Source organism: Phaseolus vulgaris, chromosome 9 (assembly GCF_051622355.1).
Source record: "Phaseolus vulgaris cultivar YP4 chromosome 9, ASM5162235v1, whole genome shotgun sequence".
Lineage (NCBI taxonomy): Eukaryota > Viridiplantae > Streptophyta > Magnoliopsida > Fabales > Fabaceae > Phaseolus > Phaseolus vulgaris.
In genome coordinates this window covers 7,493,760-7,514,648 of record NC_143506.1, presented here as the reverse complement: position 1 = coordinate 7,514,648, position 20,889 = coordinate 7,493,760, and the positions used below count along the sequence as shown (strand labels likewise).

General features: G+C 39.3%; 1 protein-coding gene, 1 non-coding gene and 1 pseudogene across 3 annotated transcripts; all 3 read left to right on the top strand.

The window, feature by feature from the left end:
- Nucleotides 1-3,610: 3,610 nt before the first annotated feature.
- On the top strand, nt 3,611-6,150 carry LOC137821722 (uncharacterized; annotated as a pseudogene). The gene is made up of 3 exons (XR_016515668.1): nt 3,611-5,047; nt 5,159-5,558; nt 5,631-6,150. The product of XR_016515668.1 is annotated as an uncharacterized LOC137821722 (transcript).
- Nucleotides 6,151-8,214: 2,064 nt separating this feature from the next.
- On the top strand, nt 8,215-9,240 carry LOC137822147 (uncharacterized). The gene has a single exon (XM_068627051.2). It carries the CDS (start codon nt 8,215-8,217, stop codon nt 9,238-9,240), a length of 1,026 nt encoding a protein of 341 aa, XP_068483152.2.
- Nucleotides 9,241-12,185: 2,945 nt separating this feature from the next.
- Nucleotides 12,186-12,991, top strand: LOC137822146 (uncharacterized; the record flags this gene model as incomplete). Its single annotated transcript, XR_016515688.1, has 1 exon — nt 12,186-12,991. It is a non-coding gene; the product is annotated as an uncharacterized LOC137822146 (transcript).
- Nucleotides 12,992-20,889: the final 7,898 nt, after the last annotated feature.

The window sequence follows — 20,889 nt, the reverse complement described above, 5'->3', positions numbered from 1 at the left end:
ATTTCTCTTCTAACACGATTTTGTATCGTTTACTAATTTTGTTTATTTTTTCCAAAAAAAAAACAAATGTTTAAAAATATGATTTTATGACTTTTTACGTAATTTATGGTACATACAAAACGAAATAAAAATGCAAAATACCACATATTTGTATGTTGAGCACTAGAGTTTTAAGTTGGATGATATACAGTCATATGTTTGTGTTTTATATTATTAGTTTGTAGTAAGGTAATGTCTTTAAATATAGGTCATACGCATATTTGTTTCATTTATGATTTTCTTTCTTATCCACTTCCAATTGTTATTTAACGGATTCGATACAAATTTAGTTAATCAATTCATTTCAACCAATTGTTGTGCTATCTTTGAATATGATTACTACTTCATTGTATATTTTTTTTTGGAAAAAAAAGGTATTTTGTGATATCATTTTTCAATCAAACCACTACAATTTTTTTTTTTAATTTTCAAAGTCCTTCTTAATTCCGCTTTACTTAGCCAAATCCACAACAGTGAGAGTATTTTCTCAGGACTTTTTGCAGAACCAAATTTCAATGCTTTAATTAAATGCAAGAGTGATTTCTTGAAAGGAGAGAAGCACTTTATAAAGAATGGAAATGAATGTTTGATATCCATTAAAGAAGTTGTGCCTATATGATCCCTACAATGTGAAATATTTGATTAGATGTGTAATTTTGTTTTTACCTTAAGAAAATTAAAAATAAGTAAACAAAGTAATTTTTTATTTGAATGTAATTTTTTTTCTTTTGTTATTTCTTTAGTGTAAATCAACTTTCGTTCCCATTTAAAAAAAAAATATGTTAGGATTGGGAGATTGCGTCTTTAATTTGCATTTTCTAAAAGCGGCTATTAAGGTTGAGAGATTGTGCCTTCAATATTCATTTTCCAAAAAAGTTGTTCTTAGGATTGAGAGATTGCGCATTCAGTTACAAACTCAAAATGCCACAAAAATTTAAACTGAAAGCGCAATCTCCCAACCCTAACACTAGCTTTTGGAAAATGCGAATCAAATGCACAATCTCCCAACCATAATAGCAGTTTTAAGAAAATGCAAATTGAAGGCGCAATCTCCCAACCCAAACACCAACTTTCGGAAAATGCGAATTGAAGGCACAATCTTCCAACCCTAATAGCAGCTTTCGGAAAATGCAAATTGAAGGCCCAATCTCCTAACCCTAACAACAACTTTCAAAAAATGAGAACGAAAGCTCATATGACATTACATTTCCAACTTTTTCCACACATCATTTGGACCTACACATTTATAATAAAATATTATTTTTATGTCACGTCATTGGTTGTAAAGTGAAGCAGCCACGTGCCAATTGTTTATATATCACTACTCAAGAACGAAAAAGATTGTTTAACATCCATAAAAAAGTTGCACCTGTAAACAACCCTATTACGTGCCACATTTGATGACATGGCAAAAGGTAATTTTGTCCTTACCTTAAAAAATAAAAAATGACGTAAACAAAATGGTTTTTTATTTGAATGAAATTTTTGTTATTTGTTTAAGCGTAAACCAACTTTTGTTTTCCTTGTTCGAAAGCTGGGTGTTAGGGTTTGGAGATTGCGCATTCTATAAGAAAATTATATAAGAAAATTGTAAGAAAAATGATGATGTCTTTATTCTCTTGTATATTTATATAACTTCATGTACACGAAATATATACAATTGTCTGGAGACTTTCTCTCTCCAAATTATAAGTTAATTATGTAGGGATCCACTAATCATGAGATTCTATCATTATTAAATTAATTGTATATAATTGCGTACAATATCATACAATAAAGTACAATAATTGCATATAATTTGACAATTATTATTTTCTTAATACCTTCAATTTGCATTTTCCAAAAGCTGCTGTTAGGATTGAGAGATTACGCCTTCAGTTACAAACAACACTCCAAATGGCACAAAAATTTGAACTTAACGCGCAATCTCCCAAACCTAACACCAGATTTTGGAAAATGCGAATTGATGGCACAATCTCCAAACTCTAATAACAGCTTTCGAAAAATGCAAATTGAAGGAACAATCTTCCAACTCTAACAATAATTTTCGAAAAATGAGAATGAAAGCTCATTTAGCACTACATTCCCAATTTTTTCCACACATAATTTGGACCACACATTTTTAATAAAATATTATTTTTATTCCACGTCATTGGTTGTAAAGTGAAGCAGCCACGTGCCAATTGTTTATATATCACTACTCAAGAACGAAAATGATTGTTTGATATCCATAAAAAAGTTGTGCATGTAAACAACCCTACTACGTGCCACATGACATACCAAAGTGTAATTTTGTCCTCACCTTAAAAAATTAAAAATGAGGTAAACAAATTCGTTTTTTATTTGAATGAAATTTTCGTTATTTGTTTAAGCGTAAACCAGCTTTTGTTCTCATTTTTCGAAAGCTGGGTGTTAGGGTTTGGAGATTGCGCATTCTATAAGAAAAATGATGATGTCTTTATTCTCTTGTATATTGTACCGACCAGTCCTTGGACATCGATGACCGCTAGTAATGGTGGGCCACGTAAGTTGGGTCCCACAAGCGGCATGAACCAGTGTGTCAATTAGTTGTCAGATGTCGATCACCAGGATATGCCGACGTGTCCTCGGCAACAGAGTAAAGCCGATGTGACATCGGGCATCGGTGGTTTAAACAGTTAAATTGGACCGTGGAAGGTAGGTCCCAGGAAACATACCAGTTATCAGTAAAACGCCCAGAGATAGGGGGAGCCTAAGTCACAAAGTGCCCATGCGTGTGGTGTGGATAGCGCAACTGGGTGCGACACGAGTAAAGAGTTATGGAAGGCACGAATGCCTGTTAGGGGTAGGGTTTCCAAGGGAAGCTGCATGCATGGCACGTGAATAGTTAGGATACCCCCATAACGGATGGCCCCAGAGATTTGGTGCACAAGTTGGTACCCAAGTGGCCATTCTGTTAGAGGTTGCACTCATGGTTGTCAAACTCGCGAGTCAACTCGTTGACTCATCCGAGTTTACGTGCCCACTTCACCTTACCGAGTTAACTCGGTAGCAGACTCGGTTTTGAGGTAAAATCGGTGGAATCGGTAGACTCGGTGTGGACTCGCAACTCTGGTCCAAGGCGAGTCCAGCTGGTTTTTTTTTTTGAAAAACAAAGCTGTGTCGTTTTGAATGGGGGACCTGAATGAAATAAAAAAAACTTAGGTTTTTGCGTTTCGTTTTTTGTTTCCGTTTTGTGGAGTGTGGCAACGATAGATTGAGCGGTGGTCGCGGGTTGCAGTGGTGGTGGTCACGTGCGAGTTGCTGCAGGTTGCTATAGGTGGTGGTCGCGTCGCGGGTTGCTGCAGGTGGGGCGTTGCGGTGGTCGCGTCGGAGTGTTCGTCGGACTCGTGGGTTGTTGCTGCTCATCATATAAGGTTAGAGTTGGGTGGTGTGAAATTAGGGTAGGGAAGGGAAGGGATTAGGGTTCTGTTTTTTTTTTATTGGCTGCAGAATGAACTGCAGTATTTGTTTTTTTGGAGTTGCTGGTTGCCCTGCACTTTTGTTTTTTTGACAGAAATTGAATTTGGAGGAGCATTATTTTTGTTAAGAAATGTCTGCGAGTGGATCAAATTCAAGTGAGCTCAATAGAACTGCATCTTCATCTTCTAATAGAAGTAAAAATGCTCTAGGAAATAGAACTGATGTTGGATGGAAGCATGGGATAAATATTAATGGAAATGGTAAAAAAGTGAAGTGTAGTTATTGTTCAAAGACTGTGAGTGGAGGAATATTTAGGTTCAAGCATCATCTTGTTGGAACTAGGGAGGACTCTGAACCTTGTTGTTCTGTTCCAGAAGAAATAAGGGATTTGATGATAAAAATTGTTGTAGAAGCTAAGCAAGCCTCTTTGAAAAAAAGAAAGTTAAATATAATTGATGAAGACCAAGGATGTGAGGGGCTTGAAGAAAGACTACATATATTTGGTTCTAAAGGAAAAGAAAAAGTTGGTAGTAGGGGGGCAGTTCAAGCTACCATAAATCAAATGATGAAGAAAGGTTATAAAGAAGAAGTGAATGCTCAAGTTGCTGAATTTTTTTACACAAGTGCCATTCCGTTTAATGTAATTAAAAATCCAGCTTTTGCAAAGATGTGTGAAATGATTGGAAAATATGGAGCTGGCTATAAACCTCCATCTTATCATGATATTAGAGAAAAACTATTGAAGCAAGCAATTGACAAAACTGATTTAGTGCTTCAAGAATACAAGGAAGAGTGGAAGAAAACAGGTTGCACAATCATGTCTGATGGGTGGACAGATAAAAAGAGGCGTTCTATTTGCAACTTCTTGGTGAATAGTCCTAAAGGGACTATTTTTATGTATTCATTGGACACCTCAGACATATCAAAAACAGCGGATAAAGTTTTTAAGATGTTGGATGACATTGTTGAATTAGTTGGAGAAGAAAATGTAGTGCAAGTGGTGACTGATAATGCTGCAAATTTCAAGGCAGCTGGAGAGTTGTTGATGCAAAAAAAGGGAGCATTTGTATTGGACCCCATGTGCTGCACACTGCATTGATTTGATTTTTGAAGATTTTGAAAAGAAGTTGAAGGTCCATGAACTTACTATCAAGAAAGGAAGAAAGATCACCACTTATATTTATGGCAGATCAATGCTAATTAGCATGTTGAAGAAGTTCACAAAAGAAAGAGACTTGATAAGACAGGGTGTAACTAGATTTGTCACCGCTTATTTAACTCTAGGTTGTCTTCATGAATTGAAAGCCTCATTATTGACCATGTTCAGTTCTGAAGAATGGAAAACAAGCAAATTTGGAACTTCACAAGAGGGGAAAAAGGTTGAAAATATGATATTAGACAGCCGATTTTGGAAGAATATCTCCACGTGCCTCAAAGTTGCTGCCCCTCTTATGGTGGTCCTAAGATTGGTGGATTCAGATGCAAAACCTGCAATGGGTTTCATATATGAAGAGATGGATCGTGCAAAGGAGAAGATTAAGAACAATTTTAATCATATTAAGAAAAGGTAAAAATTTTATAGCTTTTCTCTTTAAAAAATTAATTACTCCTTCTTCTTCTATTACTTATATGATAGTTGGTTGGTTGATATTGATTACTATTGAATGAATGTATGTAGCTATGAAGAGGTTTGGAAAATAATTGATGCAAGATGGGATAATCAACTTCATAGGCCTCTGCATGCAACTGCATATTATCTCAATCCCCAATTCCATTATGAACCTGAGTTTAGATCTGATGATCCTGAGGTGAAAGAAAGGTTGTATACATCCATGAGAAGATTGGTTAAGGATGCTGCAGAAAGAAGGATAATTAATGTGCAACTTGTTGAGTATCATTTTGGTAGAGGAGCCTTTGCAATGGATGACGCAAAGGAAAGTAGAAAAACAATACTTCCTGGAGAATGGTGGGAGATGTTTGGGTATAGAACTCCAGAGTTGAAGAGGTTTGCTATCCGAATTCTAAGCTAGATTTGTAGCTCTTCTGGATGTAAGCGAAATTGGAGCTCATTTGAAATGGTAATTGAAGTTATTTATAATTTCTTTATTTAGTTGTATATGGTTAGTTACTAAATTTCCTATTTAATATAGGTTCATACAAAGAGAAGAAACCGTTTGCATCAGAAAAAGATGAATGATTTGGTGTATGTCATGTACAACTTGAAGTTGAGTAATAAGCAAATTAGAAAAACAGTTGCTCTTCCCTTTGATGATATTCAATCAGATGATGAATGGATAACTGAAGAGGGAGATAATATTGATGAGATTGATCAAGTTCAAGATGCAAATGTTCACTTAAATCCGATAATAACAGTTCCAACTCTAGATGCATTTGATCTTGAAAATTTGACTTTTGATGTCAATGTGAATGAAGATGAAGATGAAGATGAAGATGGAGATGATGATGAAGATGATGATGGAGATGATGATGGAGATGATGATGGAGATGATGGAGGAGAGGATATCATTAGAGGATTGGACATAGAAATTTGAATTTCTAATTATTTAATTTCTATGACTTGAATTGAACAATTTAACTTTTGTAGTATTTGTATGACCTTCTTTATTTGAGACTTTGAAGTTAGATTATTTGGTATATTATTAATTCTCATTCAGGACTAAATGTAGTTATTTACACTATTTTTTTTTTAATATGAAAGTAGACTCTGAGTCGAGTCTACGGAGCTCCCACGAGTCTACGTAGATTCGCGAGTTTGACAACCATGGTTGCACTCCAGCAAGGGGAGCCTTACGCGCTAGATTACACTAAGATTGGGTAATAGCGGAGCAAGGGAATTCCTCTAGAAACCCTAAATGTGGGTAACGGAAACAGAAGAAACCCTATGCTATATAAAGGGTAGTAAGAAAAACCCACGAGGTACGCAGTTTCTGAGATTAGAAATATTACTCACACATACTGTTTCTTAGCCTCAGTATTGACTTGAACGTCGGAGTGCAAACGACCTCTAGGGCGCCCCCTTTGTCTTTGCAGGTACAAAGTGCTTTGATCCAAGAAAGTGCAAACCTAGGAGGAGACAGGCATGCGTGTGATCGTCGTTAGAGTCAATCGACAAGAACATTTGGCGCCCACCGTGGGGCCCGTTAAAACTTGGTCCTATTCACAAGTGTAGAGAAGAGATCCAGCAATATGAGGAACACGAGGCAAGGATCTGCCGCACCGAACGGAGGGAAAAACATCACCATGCAACAAATCATGGAGAGGATGCACGCCCTTCAGGAGATGGTGGCGGCATCCATAATGGATCAGGAATGCATCCAGATTGACCTGGCTGCGTCGCAAGCAAGAAAGGAAGAGCTTTGCAGGACCAACGAGGAACTGTGCAGGAATTTGAAGCAGGCAGGGGAACGCGTGGTGGATGAGGGAGCCCCGCCTACACCATCCAGGGCTTTCCCAATGCCATTCTCACAGGTGATCATGGACGCCGTGATACCAGCCACCTTTGTAGGTCCTAAAGCTGCCTTTACAGGTGTAGATTATTGAACCAAGTGGTGTTCAATGTTTTGATGAATCCAATCCTTTGAAGGATGATGAAGCCTCTGCTTTGCTTGATGCTGCTGTGCTGGTTTTAGCTTTGTTCTGGGGTAGTTCAATGTTGTAATCAACACTTAGATTAAATCTCAAAGCAATTAGCATCTCAATTTTATCAAAGCAAAATGTTTTTAAAACTAAGTTGAAACAACCGATTGTTTTGTCGAAACAACCGATTGTTTACACTTAGGTGTTTTGAGAAAGTTTGAAAACTGTTTTTGAATGGTGTATTTTGTTAAGTAACAAAACAACCGATTGATTCGAGGAAACAATCGATTGTTTGTTTTAAAACCATAACATAAAAACTGTTTTCTTTGACTGAGCTTTAAATGCTTTAACTGTATACGCTCCAGTCATTAAATGCTTTGACCAATCAACTTTAAATGCTTTTAAGAGTTTGTTAAGATTTGATAACAAACTATATTCTTAGATATATTCTGAAAAACAGTTTTGATATATTAAGAATCTTGAAACAAAGTTTTTGATCTAAGAGTTTTTCAAAGTATTCTGAGATTGCTAAAGAGTTGAGAGATTGATCAAGGTGCTGAATAGGATTTTACTTGTATTGATTTCAGATTTCCATCTGTAACAAGTGTAATCTTTGTAAACTGCTGAACAATTCGTTTGTGTGTGTTGCTGAGATTGGCTGTGTGTTCTTGAGGTGTTCAAGATCAACAATCTTAGTGTTGGCCAAGGAGAGTGTGTTTCTTGAGGTGTTCAAGGTCATTCTCTTGGTTGTGGTGTAAGTGATCAAGTGGTGATTGCTTAGTGGATATCCTCAGGGTTTCTGAGAAGACTGGATGTAGCTCTGGATTAGAGTGAACCAGTATAAACAACTGTGTACAATTTCTCTATCCCTATCACTTTAATTCAGTTTTGTTATTTTGGAACTGGTATAAACAACCGATTGTTTCGCTAAAACAACCGATTGTTTTTCCAGCTTTGTGCTTTTGCTGTTTGTTTTGGAAAAACTGAATCCTTAATCAAAGTTCTTCTAAAGTATTTTCATTCTAAGCTTGAAAGTTTTCAAAAATCCTTCTTAAACAATTCACCCCCCTCTCGTTTAAGGCCATATATTCTAACATAGATGACCCAGAGGCTCATCTCACGACCTTCCACACCCAGATGATGTTGTCTTGGGGCTCTGATGTAGTGCATTGCAAGATGTTCATGAGCACGCTGATAGGCACAATGCTAGACTGGTTTGTCAGCCTCCCTGACGGACATGTAACGTCGTTTGCGCATTTTTCTACGCTGTTCAGGGAGCAGTACATCGTCAATCGGGCTCCTCCGCCAGTCTCTTACGATCTTTTCAATGTAAGATACTCCCAGGGAGAATACTTGAAGGACTTCCTCAACCAATTTGGGGCACAGGTAGTGAGGCTGCACACCAAGGACGAGGATATGATGGTGCACGCTTTCAGGAAAGGAATCTTGCCAGGACCCTTCAATAAGTCACTCATCAGGTTTCGCCCCAAAAACTTTTGCGAGATCAGGCGTCAAGCAGTAGCCCATATCGTCGCAGAAGGGGAAGTCATCGAGAAGCGCGGAAGCATTGTCTCCGTCCGCCTACGAGGGCCAAGTCGACCTCAGCCCATGAGGGTACATGAGGCGACGACAAAGAAGAAGGCTCCAAGGAAGCAACAACCCTACGAGGCCAGGAAGCCCCAAACTAGGGTGCACGCGAAGGAGGATGCGCCCCCCAGACACAACTTCCTGGTAGAGTTGACAGAGCTGATCGCTATTCCCAACATAGCGGAGAGACTAAAAATGCCCCCAAAAACTGACAAGAGATTGGGGCCCAGCAAGAATGCTTGGTGTGAGTTCCATCAAAACCCCATACGTAACTGCTTATCACTAGGGCACCAGTTGGACGAATTGGTGAAGAACGTTTTCCTAAAGGACTATTTGCAGGAGCTACAAGAGGTTCAGACGTTGGCAGCACCAGGGGGTGATCAAGGGCACGAGATGCCCGTTCATGGTGAAATTCACACCATTTCAGGAGGTTTATCGGGAGGGGGATGCATCGCTTCTCAGCGGAAGAAATACGCACGAGCGGTGATGACGGTAGAGGTGCAAGAGGCAGACCAAGCTCTTGACATCAACCTCGTCTTCACCAAGGTCGACCTTCAAGATGTCGTTCGACAATGAACCAGTAGTGATCTCGGTAGTAATAGCAGGAAGAAAGGTGCATCGTGTCCTAGTTGATCGGGGAAGCTCGGCAGACGTGATGTTCTGGTCGACCTTCAACAAATTACAGTTGTCTCCCGACCAGTTGAGGCCTTACACCGACTGCTTGTATGGATTTAATAGAGACCAGGTAGAAGTGCGTGGACACATAGAGCTGAGGACCTCTTTCACGGATGGTGTAGCTTCCCGCACAGAGAACATCAGGTACCTTGTTGTTAACACTCCCTCAGCTTACAACATACTGTTGGGCAGACTTGCCTTGAACAGACTGAGAGCGATAACATTAACAAGGCACATGTAGATGAAACTACCTTCCTTGGGGGGACAGTGAATGAAATTTTCGTTCTTTATTTCAGCGTAAACCAGTTTTCGTTCTCATTTTTCGAAAGGTGGGTGTTAGAGTTGGGAGATTGCACATTTTACAAGAAAATTATATAAGAAAATGGTAAGAAAAATAAAGATGTCTATATTCTTCTGTGTATTTTCATAACTTCATATACACGAAATATATACAAGTGTGTGGAGACTTTCTCTCTCCAAATTATAAGTTAATTATGAAGGGATCCTCTAACCATTGGATTCTATCATTATTAAATTAATTGCATACAATAATTGTGTATAATTTGACAATTATTATTTCCTAAATAGATTCAATTTCCATTTTCCAAAAGCTGTTATTAGATTTTGAAGATTGTGCATTCAGTTTTCATTTTCCGAAAGCTATGTTAGAATTGAGAGATTACGACTTTAGTTACAAACAACACTACAAATGCCACAAAAATATTAACTGAATGCACAATCTCCTAAACCAAACACCAAACTTCATAAAATGCGAATTGAATGTGTAATCTCCCAACCTTAACAACAACTTTCGAAAAATCAGAACGAAAACTCATATAAAACTACATTTTCAATTTTTTCCACACATCATTCGAACCCACACATTTATAATAAAATATTATTTTTATGCCACGTCATTTGTTGTAAAGTGAAGCAGCCACGAGCCAGTTGTTTATATATCATTACTCAAGAACGTAAATATTGTTGGACATCTATTAAAAAGTAGCGCATGTATACAACCCTACTACGTGCCACATTTGATGACATGGCAAAATGTATTTTTGTCCTTGCCTTAACATATTAAAAATGAGGTAAACAAAATGGTTTTTGATTAGAATGAAATTTTCGTTCTTTGTTTCAGCGTAAACCAGTTTTCGTTCTCATTTTTCGAAAGTTGGGTGTTAGAGTTGGGAGATTGCACATTTTATAAGAAACTTATATTAGAAGATGGTAAGAAAAATAAAGATGTATTTATTCTTCTGTGTATTTTCATAACTTCGTATACACGAAATATATACAAGTGTGTGGAGACTTTCTCTCTCCAATTTATAAGTTAATTATGTAGTGATCCTCTAACCATTGGATTCTATCATTATTAAATTAATTGCATACAATAATTGTGTATAATTTGACAATTATTATTTCCTTATTAACTTCAATTTGCATTTTCCAAAAGCTGTTATTAGAGATGGAATATTGTGCATTCAATTTACATTTTCGGAAAGTTGTTATAATTGAGAGATTATGCGCCTTCAGTTACAAACAACACTACAAATGCCTCAAAAATATTAATTGAAGGCGCAATCTCCTAAACCTAACACCAGCTTTCATAAAATGCGAATTGAATGTGCAATCCCCCAACCTTAACAACAACTTTCAAAAAATGAGAACGAAAACTCATATAAAACTACATTTTCAAATTTTTTCCACACATCATTCGAACCCACACATTTATAATACAATATTATTTTTATCCCACATCATTTGTTGTAAAGTGAAGCATCCACGAGCCAATTGTTTATATATCACTACTCAAGAACGAAAATATTGTTTGACATCTATTAAAAAGTAGCGCATGTAAACAACCCTACTATGTGCCACATTTGATGACATGGCAAAGTATAATTTTGTCCTTACCTGAACATATTAAAAATGAAAGGATGTCTTTATTCTTCTGTGTATTTTCATAACTTCATATAAACGAAATATATAAAAGTTTGTGGAGACTTGCTCTCTCCAAATTATAAGTTAATTATGTAGGGATCGTCTAACCATTGGATTCTATCATTATCAAATTAATTCCATATAATTGCGTACAATAACGTACAACAATACAATAATTGTGTATAATTTGACAATTATGATTTCCTTAATAGCTTCAATTTGCATCTTCCAAAAGCTGCTATTAGAGATGGAAAATTGTGCATTGAATTTGCATTTTCCGAAAGCTGCTGTTAGAATTGAGAGATTGCGCCTTCTGTTACAAACAACACTACAAATGCCACAAAAATATTAACTGAAGGCGCAATATCCTAAACCTAACACCAACTTTCATAAAATGCGATTTGAATGTGCAATCTCCCAACCTTAACAACAACTTTCGAAAAATAAGAACGAAAACTCGTATAAAACTACATTTTCAATTTTTTCGTCACATCATTCGAACCCACACATTTATAATAAAATATTATTTTTATGCCACGTCATTTGTAGTAAAGTGAAGCAGCCACGAGCCAGTTGTTTATATATCCATACTCAAAAATGGAAATGATTATTTGACATCCAGAAAAAAGTTGTGCAGGTAAACAACTCTACTATGTGCCACATTTAATGACATGGCAAAGTGTATTTTTGTCCTTGCCTTAACATAATAAAAATGATGTATACAAAATAGTTTTTTATTTGAATGAAATTTTCGTTCTTTGTTTTAACGTAAACCAGTTTTCGTTCTCATTTATCGAAAGTTGAGTGTTAGAGTTGGGAGATTGCACATTTTATAAAAAAATTATATAAGAAGATGGTAAGAAAAATAAAGATGTCTTTATTCTTCTGTGTATTAAAACTCAACCGAGTATTTCCGCATCTTCATGGTAGTCCTCGCTTCGTGTTTTTCCTCGGAAACGTCATAATCCTAATGTTGTTCGCACAATCGGGTCACTTTTCGAATCACACTTCGGAAGAAAAACCATCCCCCGAACCCGATCTCTATCTCGAGTTTCTCCAACACAACACCGTCAAACAAAAACCAATTGTTCACAACAACAATCGTAAAGCAAAGATGAGTGTGAGAGTGGAGGATGGTGCAAAGGATAAACAAATTGTTCCCACCAAAACAGAGACCAGTTTGGAGATGGTGAAGAAGGATTACAGAAGGTGTGAATCGGACATCGTAGAGCGCGTGGTGGAGAATGAGAAACCTAGGCGCGCGTTGCAGAGGTGTGAGACTGAGAAAGTGGTTCGCAACGTTAATTCGTACCCTGAGGATGGGATGAGCAACGACGAGTTTCGTTGCAAGATTGAGGCTTTCATTGCTCGCCAACAGAGGCTACGAACGCAAAAGTAAAATTGTTGATTAAGAGTTGAAGGGTATTTGGTTAAGAAAAAGTTTGTAAATTGCTTCTAGTGTTGGCTGAGAAGTGAAAAGTATACATGCAACGTTGCAAAATGTATAAAATTAGTGATCAACATAAAATCGGAGCAATTAGGTTTTATTGAATTGGCTATGGAAGTTAGGTGGTGTCTACAAGTAATGTTTTTACTTGAAAACTCATTTTACATCTGTAAATGCAAAGAATATGTGATGCAGCTAAGGGAAATTCCCATTTGTAAGCAGAAGATGAGATTATGTTGCTTTGGAAAAAAAAAAGACATTTGAAATTTTGGGATGTTGTGGCAAAGTGTATACATTTTGTTGATTAAGTTTGTAAGAGATAGTGAATAACAATCCTATTACATAGAGAAGAGAAAAAGCATTGGTGTTATTAACCGGGAAAGTGATCAAAATGGTGTAGAATTATAGGCAAATGTAGAAAAATTTATGGAAAGGAACATTTCTGATCCATTAAGCCAATTCTGCTGGTCAGTTGAATTATTTTCTTCCATGAATAATAATTAATATTTTTTCAAATAAAAATATGTATACTTAATTTTATTTTTTTTATAAATAGTATCAGCCACCTTTCAAGTACTCAACATTTTCATCTCAACAACAATCTCTACCATGATCCTCATCTGCCTATAATCCAATGTCATTCATGCAGTATTATCGATCAACAATGTCTTCATAGATATCGCATCACAAAATCAGAGTAAGACCAATGAATTAATATCTTTTCAAATAAAAATATGTATACTTAATTTTATTTTTTTTATAAATAGTATCAGCCACCTTTCAAGTACTCAACATTTTCATCTCAACCGCAATCTCTACCATGATCCTCATCTGCCTATAATCCAATGTCATTCATGCAGTATTATCGATCAACAATGTCTTCACAGATATCGCGTCGCAAAATCAGAGTAAGACCAATGAAGTTGAAGACATTGATGATGACATTCCACCTTCGTCCCCTTCTACCGTTTCCTCCAAATAACAACCACAAGGACAATGAAGAAGACCACCCTTTGGCACAACTTATCATAGATGACAACTTTTCTTACATTTCTATTTTCTAATTATGTATAAATTGTACTTATTTATCATTTTATAAATATTGTTTAAATACTTTCTTTTATTTATAATTGTATCAATGGTAAAAGTTACTTCATAAACCAAATTCAATTTTTTTAAAACAACAAAAATATTTTTAACTTTAACAATATTTAAAAACTACTAAATTTTATATTTTATTGTACAACCCATTAACTTTGTTTTTTTTTTTCAAAACAAAATTTTATTTAAATTTTTTTAATATTATTTATCTATAAAATACAAATTTTCACAACATTTCTATTTGGTTGATGTAATTTTAAATAATTTTTAAATTATGATTATATACAATTTTTTTTTAAAAAAAAATTATTATTATTTTAAAAAATTGAACTAAAGTTGCTAACAAAGTTGCATCTTTAATTTAAATAAAAAACATTAAGTTGAATCTCTTTATATTTAAATTTCCAAATTGACAACTTTTATTAAAAGAAAAAATAAGTGATAGATTAATAAATTTGATTCATGCGGCCTACATTATTAGTAAATTTTGTTATTAAAGTCTTAGCTTTAGTATGAAATTTGGAAAACTGAAAAAACATCTCCATCATTGCCACAGTGCAAAAGCCATACACTATCTGCCACTGCCTATAGACTTTTATTTATTTATTTTGCCTTTCTCTTCTCTTTTGCTTTTAATTATTCAATGACAAGTAGGACCACCTCATTTATGCTTTAATTTTGGTCTTAAAATCTCACTTCTGATTCCTCTATTATGCCTGCTTTAGTACAAAAGATGAGTACTGCTGGACATATCCAGGCTTAGAAGGTTTCATGGTTAAACACATCTCCGCTTTCTAAAGCTTCTTTTTACTTAATTATTAAGTTTAACACGTTTATTTAATTACCATATCTCAGACTGATATAAAAATTTATCAGTATTATTCACGCTAATCAGATTCAACACTGCATGTATCCAACTTATTTTATAAATATATTCACAGTTTAAAATTAAATTAAGTTATATATTTAATACTCTCTTCCAGTAAATATGAAGTAAACTTAAATATCGAAAAACCTTACACCACATCTAAATAAAGTTATATATAAAATAGTAAAAAATACTTTGCTTCAAAAACATAATATTAGCAGACACTTTTTTCACTAAAATAATTCAATGTTTACCCTCCTCAAATTAATAAGTACAGCCTCTACTCCTCTCTTCTCTTAAATAAACCTTTTTTTTTTTCTCTTAATTTAATAAATAAACGTTATTCTCCTCTGCATATTCATTTTCTCTTAATTTTTGTTCTACTAAATACGAAGTTTACTCTTTCATTCTTGAATATAGGACATTGATTATAAATTCATATTTGTTAAGAAAGATAGTCAATTTAGTTAATATCATTAAATTTATTTGTAAATATAATATTTTCAAAATTACCTTTAAATAATTAATATTTTTTATAATTTGTTTAAACCTGTTCCGGCCGGTTGACCTGGGACGTCTTTGTGCGCAACCTTGTCCGTCAACTAGGGACACCTTCCCTCTGGCTACCTAAGGATACCTGCAAAGAAGGACAAAAGGGGCGCCCTAGTGGCCGTTTGCACTCCGACGCTCAAGTCAGCTAGCAAGAAATACCAAAAACTCTACACCTTCGTATCGGAGCACCGTGAATGACACTCTGAAGGTGGTCAAAAGAACTACGTGTCTTGTATCTTTTCTCCCTCTGGCAAACAACCTCTCTCTAGTCCCTTGTGCGTAGCCTCAAGACTCGAGCAAGCAACTAGAGTGTATTCTCGGAAAATCTGCCAAAAGTTCCAACCCTGTTTCCAACGTCCCAGGTTCTATTTAAACTACTCTAGCATTTAAAGCGTCTTAAAGCGCATTTAAGGTTATGAAACGTTTAGCGCCTTTAAGACGTTTAAACCGCTTGGAGCATTTAAAGTACCTTAAACGCTCGAAACGTAAAATTTAACTTAAATAGCTTTAATTACCTTGTACCTGACAAATTGATGTTTCTGTTCTGACTTGGCTGCTATTACACGTGGAGGGCCTCACAGCACCGTGACCCTACTTGGGGGTATTTCCTCGTGTGAGTCCTCCTTCCTGGGAGTGCATCTGCGCAAGGGGTGACTTTTTGGGTGCCAACTCATGCCCCCAAACCTCTAGTCTCTCGCTTTGAGAGCGTATCTACCTTCCTCTCGTACCCTGCACCTGGCTACCCCTGGGCGTGACCCTTCTCATGAGTCGTAACTATCCCAAGGGCCTCTCTGGGGCGACATGGGCACTTCACGAGTCAGATTGCTCTCCACTGGCGCTAGTACTATGGCCTTGAAGCCACCTTTCTCTTCCCTTTATGGCTACCCCGGGTTATCGGGGTTTGAGGCCTTCCCATGGCGTCACTCCCTCCATGGTCTTTCCTACCCATGGGTATCGGGGAGCAACACTGTGGTTGCCTTGCTCTTGTGACATTTTACCTTGGCGACGCCCTACCTTGGTGACGCCTGCCCTAGGCGACGTCTTATCTTGGCGACGCTTCCTCTTGGCGACGCCTTGCCTTGGCGATGCTTGCACTTGGCGTCGCCTCACCTAGGCGACGCCTTATGTTGACTTTGACCTCGACGCTGACTTTGACCTTGACTTTGTCAATGCCCGGGAACGGGACGGTACAAAACCCATTATAATACTTTATTTTATAAATTTAATTAAATAAATTATAATAAATTGTGTGAACAAATTTATAACAATTATGCCATTCAATAAAATTTATTGAATAAATGTTGTTAAATAGACTCAGGGTTGTACATGAATCAATCTGATCCTGCCGGTTGACCTAGTGCAAAAGCGTTGCCTCGTCACGAACCTCCTCAACAGCTTGACTCCACGTGCCCTTCAAGTCCACACCACAGAAAGCCTCTCTGAGAACCTGAAAACACAGGGTGGCGCCTCTGCGGCCGATGGCGCTCCGACGCTCAAGTCAGTAACATGAACACCCAAAAACTGAGAGAAAATATACTCTGCAAAACCGTACTAAAGGCACACAACCCTAGCAATGAGCCGTAATGAAAAACGTACCTCTGCAAATTCTATTAAGTTTACCTTTATAGCTAGGTTTTTTCTCTCTCCAGGCCGTTATGCTTTTGGACGCGTGGCTCGCATCCAGCCCTGCACGTGTCGCCATCTGGGCTGGGATAGCAGGTAGCGCCCAGCCCTACACGTGTCATCATCTGAGCTAGGATAACTTGAGCGTCATTTCTCTATTGCATCCAACCCTACACGTGTCATCATCTGGGTTGGAGTAACAGGTAGCATCCAACCCTACGCGTGTCGTCATCTGGGTTGGGGCAACTTGAACGTTATTTCTGTGTAGTAACCAGCCGCGCGGCTAAGTCCTCTACTCAAGGAGCAAGCTAGCACGCAATATGTCCTAGAACACCACCTGACAAGGCGAGTATCGGGTGCAGCAAAATGCACCATTTCTATGATATCGCTTGTCGTTAGTGGTACCTTTCTTATTGCTACACCATGCATGTTCTAGTTGGGGGAACCTTGCCACCAGCATATGTCCACTCTGGGAATCCTGTCGCTGATGGGCAAGCTGTTCCCTTCAACCTACTCGACATCCATGCCCCATGCTAGCGCAACAATCATCTCGTTGGACTTACACGCTTGGACTTACTCTTCTGAGTTCCCAGCAGCCTTAACTAAGTCTGTTGGGAAATCCGGCGACGTGCTTCTTGCGGTGATGTCAGGCCACCCGGTCGCCAATCGTCTAACACGTCAATGTTATACAATCTCGGTGACAACCGATCATGTACGTTGTAGCACGCCACTTCCACGAGCGGCGACTACACTAGCTTCTGAACCACTCGCCCTTCTCTAGCCACGTGCTCTGCTAAACACGCCTCACGTAGTCACGTGCTAGACACGTCAACACACCCGATGACCTGGTTGGTACACAAGCCCCCCAGTCTCGAGTTGCGACTTGTTCAGCGAGAAGACTAAAGAGGTTTAAATCCGGCGGCCTACGTCGCTTTGCGCGTTGGCTCTCGTACTGCTCACTGACTTGACACTTCACCAACTCCTTCGATCATTCGACACGTGGACTCATCAACGACCATTATCCATTGTCGTTTGCGCTTCCCACAACGTTAGAAACCCTTCGAAACTCTTAAACATTTCGCCCAATTTCACTGTTTCATTATCTTCTACCTCTCTTCAAACTCTCGAAACGCTCCAGCGAACGCTTACCACCATCTTTCTGAATACTCCTCTGATCATCCAAAGGTAACTTTTTTTATCACTTCTACTGATATTTGCTGCATTTTAATCGGTTTGCATCATCCATTAACTGTCTGGAGCATACGTTGTGGGATGTTTTCTCTGCTTTGTTTTTTCTTTTCTGCGTTTAGGGTTTCTGAACCTTTTCTCTACGAGCCCCCTTTGTTCTTCCATCTCCTTCTCTTCTGTTGAGTCTTTCTGTTTACGAACTCTCATATCTTCCCTTTTTGTCTTCTTGCAGCTTCCTCGATGGCTCGTTCAAAAATCACACCAAACCCTCCTCCATCTCCTCGCAACCCTCCGACGAAAACCCGTAGGGCAAACCCTTCCTCTTCCCGCGACCCCCTAAGGGATCCTAACGTCCCTTCCAACCGAGACGCAAGACCCGCGTCCTCCCAACCTAGCCAACCACAACCAAACCCACCACAGCCCAGCGCGATGGTGGGGCCTCTTCCAGACTACAAGCGACTATATCCGTGGGCCTCCGCGACCCTGCTGGGTGAGACTTCATCCATCAACTCTGATCGCGATATCCTTCCTCTCAAGAAAGGTGATCAGGATCACCTCTCTTTCAGCAAAGAGCACGATGACAAAGTATATGTGCGCCCTTGTCCTCCTAGTGAGCCCATCTGCACCGATAATCAGGGGAGCGACGACGCCCCTTTCTGCTTTGTCTATACCACTATGTTCAAGAAGGTCAAGCTTCGATTTCCCTTCACACGCTTTGAGAGGGAGCTCCTGACCGAGCTCGACACAGCCCCCGCCCAACTTCATCCCAACAGTTGGGCGTTCGTCCGGGCTTACCAAATTATCTGCGCGCACTTGGGACATCCGGCCTCAGTGGATGTGTTCCTCTACTTGTTCGAGGCGAAGAACCCGGGCGATCGTCTATGGGTTAGCCTCAATGGGGTCGCTGGGAGGTCCATTCTCTTCATCTTCCAGCAATCCTATAAGGACTGGAAGGGGAAGTTCGTGCGTGTTTGCTGTAGCGACCAAGACCCTTCCCTTCTCGACGGGTTCCCCTTGTATTGGGTGAACAAGGGAAAGAAGGAGTCGAGCTTTAGGAAGGCCAGGGGGCCAGAAAAAATGGGAGAGCTCAACAAGGACTTGTGCGGTTTCTGGAAAAGAGTCGCCTCCTCCAACGTGATTCTGCCCACTTCCTCCATCATCGCCTACGAGTTTCTCGAAGGCCAGTTAGACGTTCACATAGGTTTGTCCTTAAGTCCTTGAGTTCCCTTAGCTTACACTTGCATCGCCCTGTCTTTACTTTGGTGTTGCTGTTCTGACTTGTGTGTGGTTTTAACTTTCCCCATGGATTGTCTTATATTGCTTATCTTTCTGTGCATTGTTAACTACTGAATTCTTGTGCTGGTTGGTAACTGTGGGTCACTAATGCAAATATGATGCTGGGGAAGGATAGGATGGCTGAGCTACGCGCCATAGCCAAGTCCCACAAACTTGCGGCGGGTTCCCAAACGGTCCCAAACTCTGTCGCGGATATCGCCGCTGCCCAAGGCCAATCTCCGCCAGTTGGTCCACCCGCAGCTACTGCTCTTCCAGCCCCCCAACGCAAGAAACTACCACTCAAGAAGGCTAAGAGGAAAGCCCCCAGGGTAGTGTCAGACGAAGAGGCGGACGAAAGCACCGAGGACGGGCTAGTCTGCAAGAGGAAGAAGGGGGCTGTGATCGAGCCCCCAGCAATTGAGAGCGCCGCCCCAAACTATATCGAGAACCCCCCCAGCGCCTCCACGCCATTCGAGTCCGTTGGGGATGTTCTTGCATCAAACGCCTCAGTTGCTGAAGCTGTTCCTGAGCAACTTGCTGATACGCAAGCCTCTTCCCAAGTCGCCGAAGAACTTCCTGCCTCACCACCACGCCTCGAGGCTCCCCCCGCCATCCAACCTTGTGAGGGTGGTGGTGAGCACCAACCTCCGACTCCTCCACCAGCTTCAAGCCTTCCAGCTCCTCTCCAGGAAGCCTTGAAGTCCTTCACCGTGCGCCTAAGTGCCATGGTTGACGACTGTCTTCCCCAAATCGTCGGCGAAGGGCTAAGGGACTCCCTGGAGAAGTTCGACCTTGATAATCGGGTCCATCAGGAGGTGGCGAGCACCGCAAAAGCCGAAGCCGACAAGATCAAGTGCGACATGCTGATGCAAGGCCTCGAGTTTTCGCGGGTTGAAAAGGCTCTCAAGGACGAGCTTCAAAGCGTGCGCAAGGACAACAAAGAACTGCGCAAGAAACTTCACGACAAACTCCAGAACGTCGTCGAGCTGGAGAACAGGATTGTCCCTTTGAGGGAGAAAATTGCGACGCTGGAGGAGGCAAAGAAAACCGATGCCTAAAGGATGGCCAACCTGGAGAAGAGGTCAATCGAGAGGGAGACTCTTTTGGGTAAGGTCGAACAAGATCGGGATAAGGCAACCACAGAGCTGAGCGAAATGGCCACCGAGCTTGCTCGAGTTCACGAGGAGAACAACGGATTCAAGAAGAAAGTCGACGAACTTGAACTTGAAGTCACCCGAGTTCGCGAAGAGAACAACGGGTTGAAGGCAAAGATCGACGACCTTCAGCTTGAGGCTGCCCAAGTTCTTACTTCGGGCTTTGGAGCAGCTTTGGAGCAGTTTGCCTGTAAATTTCCTGATCTTGACCTTTCGGAGCTTTCAGTGTACAATGAAGTGGTGGATGGCAAGATCGTACCCCCAGCTGACTTATCGCCTTGAAACTTCTTGTATTTAATTTTGACTTGTATGTAATAACTTTTATTCTGCTCAAACTGTTTGATATTCTTGTGCACGTGTGTATATATATATATATATATATATATATATATATATAG

What these genes read in the sequence shown, in the direction of transcription:
- LOC137822147 (XM_068627051.2), top strand. Translation starts at nt 8,215, where the DNA reads ATGATGTTGTCTTGGGGCTCTGATGTAGTGCATTGCAAGATGTTCATG.